The 10,644-nt window shown below is 34.5% G+C and overlaps 2 protein-coding genes across 5 annotated transcripts; both read right to left on the reverse strand.

The window, feature by feature from the left end:
• Nucleotides 1-1,383: 1,383 nt before the first annotated feature.
• LOC133673575 (RING-H2 finger protein ATL22-like) lies at nt 1,384-3,323 on the reverse strand. The gene is made up of 2 exons (XM_062094454.1): nt 2,393-3,323; nt 1,384-1,757 (listed from the first exon to the last, which is right to left on the reverse strand). Exons 1-2 carry the CDS (start codon nt 3,045-3,047, stop codon nt 1,600-1,602), a joined length of 813 nt encoding a protein of 270 aa, XP_061950438.1. The 5' UTR covers nt 3,048-3,323; the 3' UTR covers nt 1,384-1,599.
• Nucleotides 3,324-4,416: 1,093 nt separating this feature from the next.
• On the reverse strand, nt 4,417-10,181 carry LOC133673585 (deSI-like protein At4g17486). Of its 4 annotated transcripts, none has more exons than XM_062094465.1 (6): nt 10,001-10,181; nt 9,859-9,896; nt 9,396-9,579; nt 5,984-6,271; nt 5,560-5,646; nt 4,417-4,854 (listed from the first exon to the last, which is right to left on the reverse strand). In XM_062094465.1, the coding sequence occupies exons 3-6, from the start codon at nt 9,559-9,561 to the stop codon at nt 4,703-4,705; spliced, it is 693 nt and encodes a 230-aa protein (XP_061950449.1). In that variant the 5' UTR covers nt 9,562-9,579; nt 9,859-9,896; nt 10,001-10,181; the 3' UTR covers nt 4,417-4,702. The 4 variants fall into 4 exon arrangements, with proteins under 4 accessions (XP_061950449.1, XP_061950460.1, XP_061950457.1 ...); XM_062094476.1 differs by having other exon boundaries at nt 9,396-9,624; XM_062094473.1 differs by having other exon boundaries at nt 9,396-9,645.
• Nucleotides 10,182-10,644: the final 463 nt, after the last annotated feature.

Genomic DNA, 10,644 nt, shown 5'->3' on the forward strand with positions numbered 1-10,644 from the left:
ATGACTCAAGTTTTTTTTTTTTTAAATTTCAATTAATTTTTTTTTCAATTTCATTATTTAATATTGAGTTGATTGAAAATTAGACTTCATGATTTATTTTGTATACTTTTTATTATGTTATTTCAACCTTATGACCCGAGAATAATGCTTAACGAGTTAACCTGAGTTGACTCTAGTTTTTTTGTGTTATATTTCTAATTGATTTTTTTTTCAATCTCATCATTCCATATTTGATTGGTTAGGAATTGAGCTTCATAATTTTTTTTTCTATAGGAATATCTTAGTCTCACGATCAAGATCGCAAGTTTTAGCATTTCAACCCTGGTTAAATTGGTTTTTTTTTTATTTTCTTTCTAAGAGGTTATCTTATTCTCATGTCCTAAGTCACAGGTCCTTCAACATTGAATTTTTTTTTAATGGGTTGTCCTCGACTCATGATTTGGGTTGTGAATTTGATGGGTTAATTCAATTGACTTGATTATTTTTCTTTTTTTAATGGACTTTTTTCTTGAGTTTTATCATTTAATATTGTATTTGATTGAGAATCAGACTTCATAATTTGTTTCAGTTTTCTTGTTATTAGGTTATTCTGGTCTCATGACCACAATAGTGCTTAACGGGTTAACCCGGGTTGACTTGACTTATTTTTTGTGTTATTTTTTTAATTAATTTTTTTTAATTTCATTGTTCAATATTGAGACTGACATGAACGATTAAAAATTGAGTTTCATAATTTATTTTGATTTTCTCTATATGAGGTTATCTCAGTCTTATAACTAAAATTATAGATTTGAAAGTTAACTCAGGTTAAATCATGTCATTTTTTTTTTTTTATGAGGTTATATGAATCTGATGACTCAGATCAAGGATTTGGTGGATTGACTCAGGTTATTTTTTATGTTTTTTTTTAATTAATTTTTTTTAATCTCATCCTTCAATATTTGACTGATTAGAGATTGAAATTCATAATTTTTTTGATTTGTTTTCCATGATATTATCTCTTTCTTATGACCCGAGTCTCGGGTTTTATAGGTTAACTCTGATCACTCTTTTCGTTCCTTTTATAATTGATTTATTTTTTCAATTTCATCTCTCAACATTGAGTTGATTGAGAATAAAGTTTTATAATTTATTTTAATTTTTTTTATGGGGCTATCATAATCTTATAACCTGGGTCGCAGATTTAACATGTTAACCCGGGTTAATCCAAGTTCATCCAATATATTATTATTTTAATATTATAAAAAGATGTCATCTTGAAAATCTTTTTGATCGAACTATGTTTTTACAGATTATATAAGTTGTTTTTTAACCTATAAAGTTAAACAAGTTACATCGTGTCAACTCTCGTACAATTCAAATTTTATTTTACGAGAAAAAATATTAATAACATCTAAACATTTTTTTACTTTCAAGAAAAATTTAACCCAGCTCAAAACACAAGGCAGTTTAATTATCTAGAGCTAAGTCTGTTTTTCTACAATACATAGCGACAGCGCTCGACTTCTGTTACTAATAATATCCTCCTGAAATCTCAATCTTTAAAGGTTGTCTTGAGGATGCGGGGAACGAAACATTCATTTGTAGTTGTATACTTGCCTAAAGTAGATTCTCATTTTCTGCCTCTTCATCCACCTTCAGTTTCTGCCTAAAGTAGACTTTGATGCTAATCATTGTTGTCATCACGAAAACAAACACCAGAATGATCAAGATCATAGACCCAGTTCCACTTGACAATAAATGTACAATTGAAAAACCTGCACAAGTAATTATGATTTGAATGTTAAACTGATCTCCAGATCAAATTATTTACACAGTTGCATCTAAAAATGGCAGCAGAGGACCTAAATGGTAAACAACAAACTTTAATATTTTAATTTCTCAAGTATGAAAAGGGCATAAGTGCTTAGTAATTGTGAAAAATGTGTGTGGGTACTGTAGATAATACTTATAAGTGAAAAATTCCTAAGCATGGGAAAAGTGAGTGTGACATTTTAGAAAATGGGTGTTCTCTCTGGTGCCCAGGACACTTCATCAAATACCCAGATAGTTTTTCCTAGTATTGTTTACAATTCAAAGTCATTGCCAATTTGACCAACCTGTTCCAGGCATCAGATCAGTAACCTCTTAGTCAGCAATGCCTAGTAGCTAGCAGTGGACCAGGATTAACACAAGCAGTTTATACTGTTGATCCACAATTTACACTTGACTACAAACAGGAATGTTTTTGTTGTGTTTTTCAAGCTAGCAAACGTTATATTCAACGATCAATCCTGTTCTATTTACTGTGTTGTGACCGCAGATACAAAAACTGAAATGGCCATTCTACAGAATTGCTATGTTAGAGAGGATCTGAAGAAAATGTAAAGATCACGAAAGGTGTTGACTTTACCTTTATCCTGTGCTATGCTGGGACAGCCTGTTTTCAGTCCTTCTTTGGACTGGAACACACACGAGCCTCCTCTTGATTCACAATCTTCACATCCAGGCAAACTCCAAGTCAATCCAAGGCCAAAACTATTGTCAGCAAGATAAGGACTGTATGAAAATGGAATGGGAATAGTTTTCAATTGCCTGCAAGAAAATGGCATGTGAAACGAGGATTCTACGGTGTAAACATGATTCCTGGAGTCACTCAAGCATGAAACTTCGTTGAGAGAAGGCGAAAGCCTGGTTGAACAGTTGAGGTATGTGAAATTCTTCAAAAGATAGTAATACTGGAAAGGTGTGCCAGAGGGGTTGAGATTAAGAAAGACTTCATGGACACAATTTTTGGGGTCAAGAAGACTGAGTTTTCTGAAGTCATAAGAGATGGATTTCACAACCAAGGGTCCATAAGATGGAAAATCAATCATGGTGGTGTTTTCTTTGCAGACAAGGTCGAAACCAGGTTGACCGCAGTGCTGGGGCTGCCGGCCTGCTACCCGGAATGGGAAACGAATATCAGGACCGTCGTGACTGCACTTAACCGTTGGGCAGTCGGATTCAAGAGCCTTTATGGTTAGAAACATGGAGAAAAAGAGAATATAGAACATACAAGCATCCATTGTTTGTAATAACAAAGACGCAACTCACAAGGTCCGGCAATACTAAATAGTTTGGCTGCTTCTTCTTGCTTCTTCCCCCTCTCTATGTCATATAGAAAGACTTGGCGCAAAGACCTTGTCTGATTGATATGTAAGCAAAATAAAATCCATTTATATAGTCAACTGTCAGCTTATCAAGAAAATATTTACTCCTCGCTATAAATTAATTGCCTTCTAAGTAACTTGTGTCCTAGTAATTTACTAATTTTACCAAGGAAGTCTTATGACTGCTTTTCCCAGTGGAACATACAAAGACGCAAACAAAATATATTATTTTCTATGGAAAAGAAAGCACTAGGAAACACGTTACTTAGACGGCAATTAAATAATTAATTAATTTTTACTTTTCCTATTAGGCACCTCTTTTCTAGAGAACGTAAAAGACTGGAAGAGAGACGAACGATCTTAACTGAGTGTGAGACTGCCGTAAGTAACATGTTTGCATTGTAGCGTTTATTTACTTTTAGTCTTTTACTCTTTTGTTATGCTGCTTTCGCCAAACAAGGTGCAAGAATATTTGCTTTACAGAAAGTAATGGGTTTCTTGCAAGTTTCCTCAGGCCTTCGAAATTCGGTTTAGTGGTGTTCAAGAGGCTGCTTGGGACCCAACTAGGGCACAGGAACAAAGTTAGTAGCTCCTGGTTGACTAAAATCCAACCGATGGCCTCCCTTTTACGAAATCTTTAGGCCTCCCTCGATTTGAAGGTGGATTCCTTCGAAAAACGAACTTCAAGGAAAATAATTTATCGTGTTCTTCACCCATTTTTCTTTTGTTTGACAGCATGTTGTATATTGTTAAAATTGAAGTAACGCTGACGACTTTGCAAGAGATTCTGGACATCTTGGCTAAAATTCATGCAATTTCACAGTATAAAAGTAAGTGGGTTGAATTCCTGACTGGGACATTGGTCTAATGGCAAAAGACTCGAAAAGTCAAGTTCAGACTTCTGTTGTTCAAGATGTGTAAATTACTCGTAGCCTTCCTACAAGCACTCTCTTTCTTTTTCTATTTTGTACCTATCGACAAAACCATTATTAGGTTCTTTGCATTTCAGCAATCAACTTTATTCCTTTTTACTGAAGTGATAACTACTACATTCATGAATATACAAATTGAAAATTTCAGGAGATATGAATTGAATTAATGTTAAAGTTTCCATTTCTATAAATTAATATCGACGAATCCATTGCGGCCACGCATGGAATACTTGACTCGCTGGATTGGCATTCTATTATATCAGCGTACACCGAACATGACCTTTTTCATTTGCATCAGAGTTCATGTCAATTCCAACTTAAAAAAAAAAAGAGTATAAACGATCCACATCAAGTACTCCAACAAAGAGAGCTTCTTTGAAATTGATATATATGAGCTGCCCGATTAGGGTTGTCTAACTATGAAAGTACATAAGCTGTTTTGGTACGAGAAGAGGCTGAGGTATAATCATTTATCTAGAGAAATCACAGGCACTCTGGGGCGAGATTGTCATATACCAGGAAACATACACTGAAGCATTTAAATAATTCAGCCAAGGCACATTCTCCGATCTACTGAAGATCGTAAACCAAACTACAAATAATAGAGAGATAGAAAGAAAAGGAATTGCAGGACAAACCCTATAGGAGTTCCCTTGCTAGCCTCACTGGTTTCTCCCTTAAAAATGCAACTTCACCATTTGGTGAAGTGAGCAGATGATGATTTGAACCCTCTTCTTCGCTCCTTGATGTTGTAGATGATCCAACAGATTCCAACCCGTCGTCGTCGTCATCTACATCGGTATTAGGATCAAGGTAAGAAAACATAATATTCATCAAAATACCAAACAACCACATGCAGAAGTCTCCTGGCCTTTACATGCACACACCAATGTAGAAGAGCAACACCCCTGCTTTACAATCAAAGCAGTCATTACAATGAGACCTAGAGCTCAATCATTTGAATGGAAATGGTTTCCCTAACTATATATGCACTGTTCTATACATGAATAACCACCTATGCAGGTAGAATAATTATGAGAGCCATGCACAGTAAACTTCCTAGCATCCATGACCATCACCATTTAAGTCCCAAACAGTGAGACAGCTAGGACAATCTGCAGCCAGCAGGCAGTTTAGGCCACAGATTTCCATTGTTCAAGTATGTCGCCCAATCATTGCTATCACGATCCATTTTCTACATTATCAAAAAAATCAACAAAGAAATGCTCCTGAGGTTTTTTCTAATTTATTGTACCAGGATGTTGTTGGGTGGCTCTACCTCTGCGTCACATGTGACTGTTAGTTTGCTTCTTGGGCTTTGACCCCATTTCTTATTAAAAAAAGAAGTAATCAAGAACACACAGTAAATCTCTTTGCAGAGGAATACAATGTTATACAGAGCCTTTATCAACTTTGGACACCCAGTAAGAAAATTTCTCTTACAGCAAAAATCTTGAATTAAAAGAGCAGAAACATGATTAATGGAACAAACTTACCAGAAAACGTTGGATGATCTGGAAGATGTCTAACTGCTGTCATCTGTATACTTTCTGGCAGTAAACAATTACAGAAAGAACCTGAAACTTCAAATAAAAGCTCCTTGATCAGATTGGGAAAAAAAATAAAACTGGACCCCAAAATCCAGTTTTAGCAGCTAGGCTATATAACCCACATTTATATTATTTGCAAATATAAAAAGCAACCTTGGTTATTAAACAGTTATTGTTAACATGCAAACAGTGGGCCAGGCATAGCTGGATCCAGCTCTAACATATATTCCAACAAAGAGCCACATTTAGAGTTGCGTAATTTATTTATTTTACAAAAATAATTGGTTACTTGAGCGTGCAGAGTGCTAGGCCTAGAAGATCTCCAGTGGACTAGAAAGTAGCTTCTCATATAACATGATATGTGACTAACCTAATTGAGCCATCCGATTTACCCATCCAGGAATAGGCTTTCCAGTTAATTGCTTACAGACTTCATCAGTAAAGTGGTTGCAATTCTTGGCAATCAAATGGTAAGTGTCTCCATGATATTTTGCAGACAGGTGTTCCATGAATGACCGAAATTCTGATGGAGACATGTTGGTGCTGCCCAATAACACAGACCGTCGAAAAATAAAGCCTGGACACCTTCTTGGTTCCACCTCAAATACCCCACTGGTAGGGTACTCATGGGCTCCGAAGCCATACTCCATGCCATGTACTGCTTGAAAGATTAGTTGCAACAAATTAGTGGGCAAAAATTTTCAAAAACGAAATACTGTAGAAAACATGGACAGGTTGATATATTATTCACACAAACCTGATACTAGAGTAAAATACAAATCACTGAATTTGAAGCATTAAGATAGTTAGAAAATATCAATTCAGTTTGGTTTCGCTTGCCAACTAAAACTGAGATCAATTTGAAGTGCTATTAAGGATTATCAAATTACCACAGCTGTTAAAATTACTTTTAGCCAGATAAGAATTAAAGTGCTTTTTTTTTTTTTTTGCTTTAGGAGTTTGAGAGGGCAGTTGTTTGTGCCTCAATTTCCTACGAAATTTTTCTCCTGAATAACAAAAGTGATAGCGATCTTTCCTGTTAAACCACTTGCATATAACTATCTACAAATAGCCACAGTCAGTGATTCAGATTAGAGCACTGCCAAATGCTGATAGGAACTGTAGAAAACACATGTGAAGCAAGCAACACCAAAAAGGTTTAAAGGAGTCTTGCAGCATTATCTGATAAAATAACCCTAGTGCCATAAAAAATGATGAGATGTGATAAGCTGAGATCTGATGGCACTGCCTTAAAAGCACCCATAACAACTCATTCTAAAGACAGTACCATGCTTGCAGGTGAAGTAGCAAACTCAAACTTGAGAGATCTTGCAATCATGAGAATTCTAAGTTGAGGGATAGAATGCTACAAAACTTGAGTGGTTTTCTTGTAGCCCTTCCTGGTAATCACTTGATTCCATACCTAACTGATGTCAGCTATTAGGCTATCTGTCCCGGTCCTGCACACAGTAAGCAACTAGGCGCAGCACAGCACTGGTGATTTTAACTATAGTAACCTTGAATTATCACATCCTAATTAAGCCTTTCCAGGAAAAGGAGTGTTAAAACCTTCCATCATCTTGCCAAAAGAAATTCATATCTCAGGGTCATACTAATGAACATCTAGAGGAAACTATCCTACATCCAGTACTAAGATTTCCTTTTAACTCCAAAAGGAAAAGCTTCAATCAGATGTGACGAAGCCATCTCATGTCCACTATGTTAATACACAATGTGGTTAATTTCAAACAAAAGAACCCTAGAGAGGAGTGTAACGAGAGGAGAATTGGGCCCATGTGTCTAGTGTACAGAAAAAGCTTCACTAACCTCACATACAGTTAGCTCTATCCAATCTGACCAGTGATTCTCAATCATGCAAATTTGAAAAGATGTTAGCACTCCCCCACAAAAAAAGCAAACATATTAAATATGAAATATGTTTCTGTATTCCAAATCATCTATATTGTATCTCTAACAATACTGCTGCCAAAAAGAATAAATGAACCCAAAATCAATGAAATTAACTCTGTATTGTTAGAGTACGCTATAGATTATTTGCAATATTTAAACATATTTCGTATTTCATATGTTTGCTTTTTTTTGGGGGAGTTTTAACATCTTTCCAATTTTTGCTGGTGATGCAAAATCCCTGGTGTTATTAAATTTCATATTTAACAACCAATTAACTTTACAAAAAAACAAGTAACAGAGAGAAAGTAGAGGGCAAGCATTTCTATTTGAAAACCATAGAGTGGCAAACAGGGGAGAATTGCCTAAATGAAGGGGAGTTGCTTATGCATAATGAAATTATAAGGCCACATCACTAGTCAGTTTCCTTGCAAGTTAATGCAACCATTTTCTTCATGGCTAGACCCAAATAACTTAAATAATCTCATCAGAGTTCAAAAAAATATAAAACTTTAAGAGATTATATTATCTAAATGATATTAACATAAAGAGTAGTGAAATCCACACTTTGCAACATACAATATTGTTTGCTAAAGAGATTGAACATTTGGATAACATTTTTCAAAATTTTACAGAACCTAATATAGATGAATCAAACTTTCTTTTCCACATTATAATTAAAAGTTGAAGGCAAATTATCAAAGCAAAAGAAGTCCGTCACAGTCAACATTTTCTTTCTAGTGTGCAATCCACAATACATTGTGGTTTCACAGTCTGGCATGATACAGATTTTCCAAGGCAGTTATTCAAGGTGCTTGTGAGTTTCTATGGTTGTTCTTTCAAATATTGAGCGGATTTAATAAAGGTCTGCTTCTTACATCTCCGTCTTTTCCAATAAAAAATTAGGGAAGTCTTGTGAGCAGTGTCGTTCAAATTCCCTTACAGTAGGAAATGCTGCTTAGCACGATCTTTTTAGTGAACAATGAGCATTTCTAAAAGTTAGCCTATTTCCACAAATACATGGTGTCACCACAAAGAAGAGACCATCCGTCCTTGCTCACAATCTCTTCCAGTTTATAACTTTCATTCTAAAAGTTTGTGAATGTGCAGACCTCTGAAGAAAATAAACTAGCACAAATCTGCTCTTTGCTCCCTCTAGATTAATTTACGAAGATTGAGATGAGTTATGTTACATGTGCAGGATGACAGACATAAGAAAATTTGGATTGTGAATGTATCCTCCCAATGAAACAATAATTATTCTATTAGCATCTATAAAGCTAGATAATTTGCATATTTGTAAACAATATCTCTTTTGAATTAAATACAAAAAAGATTGCATTGCTTGCTTTCAGAATTAGAAGCACATTTAAGTCGCTATTTTACTGTATATTGCATCTTTTACTCCATGTCCACTTCATATTGGTCGAAACATTCTTTGACTGTGATAATTGCATCATAGAGATGCATCTGTCCATGTCTCGAGATATCTTTGACTCTTATTTGCAAGAATCCTTTACTCTTAGGTGATCAACCCCATGGCAAACGCAATCTTCTTGTGTTGATCCTATAAAAAATGGTACACTTCTCTGGCTCATGATTCCCTCATCATGAATTTCAGCCTATCTTAAAAAGTCTCCAAAAATAGAAGTTTTACCCCAACATACCCCAACACCAAGAGCAAAATGAGAAATCTATGCAGGTCGAACAGTGATTATCACTTGTAGATTCCATTAGTCCACAACTATCATGCCGAAAGTGAAAAACCTAGAATACTCTCACAAGAAGCAAAATTCAACTAGAAATGCCAAAATTATGCACAATTAAGCAGGGAAAAAAAAGATTCTATCATCCATTAAAAATCAATAAATTACCTTCAATACCGGAATGGAAGATCCCAAGACCAAACCAGTAGAGGTAGTTATTTATAGGTGTAAGATCATATATGTTAAGATACAACATCACACGACTGCTCCCTCCATTACTCTGCTCCTTCTCCGAGCTTGTACTCGAGCTCGAGCTCAAAGGAAACAACCGCATTGTTTGCAATCAACAACTCTGCAATTTATAGTCCAAAATTCTATATCACAAGCTCACCATCCTCTACATCAATTCAACAGGGCCCTTAAAAATCATAATAACAGAAATATTACAAGAGCAGCATGGAAAACTGAAGCTACGAAAAGTTTAAGCAAGCAGTCTGGTTGCTGTGAAAAGTGAAAAAAGTAGGGGGGGGGGGATAAAAGAAAAATATGCTGACTGTTTAGTTTTTTTTTTAATTCTTTCTTGCATTTTCTCGGAAAACAAACAGAGGAAACAAAGAGAGAGTTAGTTTACCAATAAACTGAGAGTGGAAGGAATTGAAGCGACAAACCCTAGCAAGAATAAAAAATTAGATACAAATAATCAGAAAAGAATTCAATTCTAACAGAAAAGAAATGGCAATATTTATTTATGAATGTAAGCGCAGAGAGCGTACGAAAGATTTTGTAAATATAGATAGATAGATAGATAGATAGATAATTAGGAAATTGGGTTTCTCAGGTGTGAGAGGATTTGAATCAATTTCCGCTGTTCTTGTATTTCCTTCCAAGGGAGAAGAGAAAGGGAGATAGATGGCTTCAATAATTAGAGCTTCTACGTGATAAAGTTAATTTTTATTTTTATTATTATTAATTGATTGATTTATGGAGTAGGAAATTGTGTTTGTCACCTCCTCCATTTTCTTTTTTAAAAAAAAAAAACATTCCATAATTCCGTATCTCTCACAGTTTCACATGTTTCTCATTACTGTACCAAATGTAAATTTTTATGTTTTATCATTTTAAAATTTTTAAATGGCATAGATTTGTTTAAATTCGTATTTGAAATTGTGTTTTTTTTAATTTAAAATTATTTTATATTATTTTATTATTATTTTAATGTGCTACATTAAAAATATTTTTAAAAAAATTAAAAAAACAAGTATTTTAATTTATTTTTAAATAAAACAAACTTAAAAAAATAACCACTGCTTCATTATAAATTTTGCTGGTGAGTGTCCGCTGGACAACTACATAGTTGATATTCAATCTATGGTTTATTTATTCCACAAATTATCTTTTATTTTCTATATAATAGTTT

This window comes from Populus nigra, chromosome 1, assembly GCF_951802175.1.
Source record: "Populus nigra chromosome 1, ddPopNigr1.1, whole genome shotgun sequence".
Classification (NCBI taxonomy): domain Eukaryota; kingdom Viridiplantae; phylum Streptophyta; class Magnoliopsida; order Malpighiales; family Salicaceae; genus Populus; species Populus nigra.

Coding starts and splice junctions, on each gene's coding strand:
- LOC133673575 (XM_062094454.1), bottom strand. CDS start 3,047: ATGGATGCTTGTATGTTCTATATTCTCTTTTTCTCCATGTTTCTAACC. Junction 1,758..2,392: donor CAGCATAGCACAGGATAAAG/GTAAAGTCAACA, acceptor TTACTTGTGCAG/GTTTTTCAATTGTACATTTA.
- LOC133673585 (XM_062094465.1), bottom strand. CDS start 9,561: ATGCGGTTGTTTCCTTTGAGCTCGAGCTCGAGTACAAGCTCGGAGAAG. Junction 6,272..9,395: donor CTTCCATTCCGGTATTGAAG/GTAATTTATTGA, acceptor TCTTTCAAGCAG/TACATGGCATGGAGTATGGC. Junction 4,855..5,559: donor AGATCATCCAACGTTTTCTG/GTAAGTTTGTTC, acceptor ATACCGATGTAG/ATGACGACGACGACGGGTTG.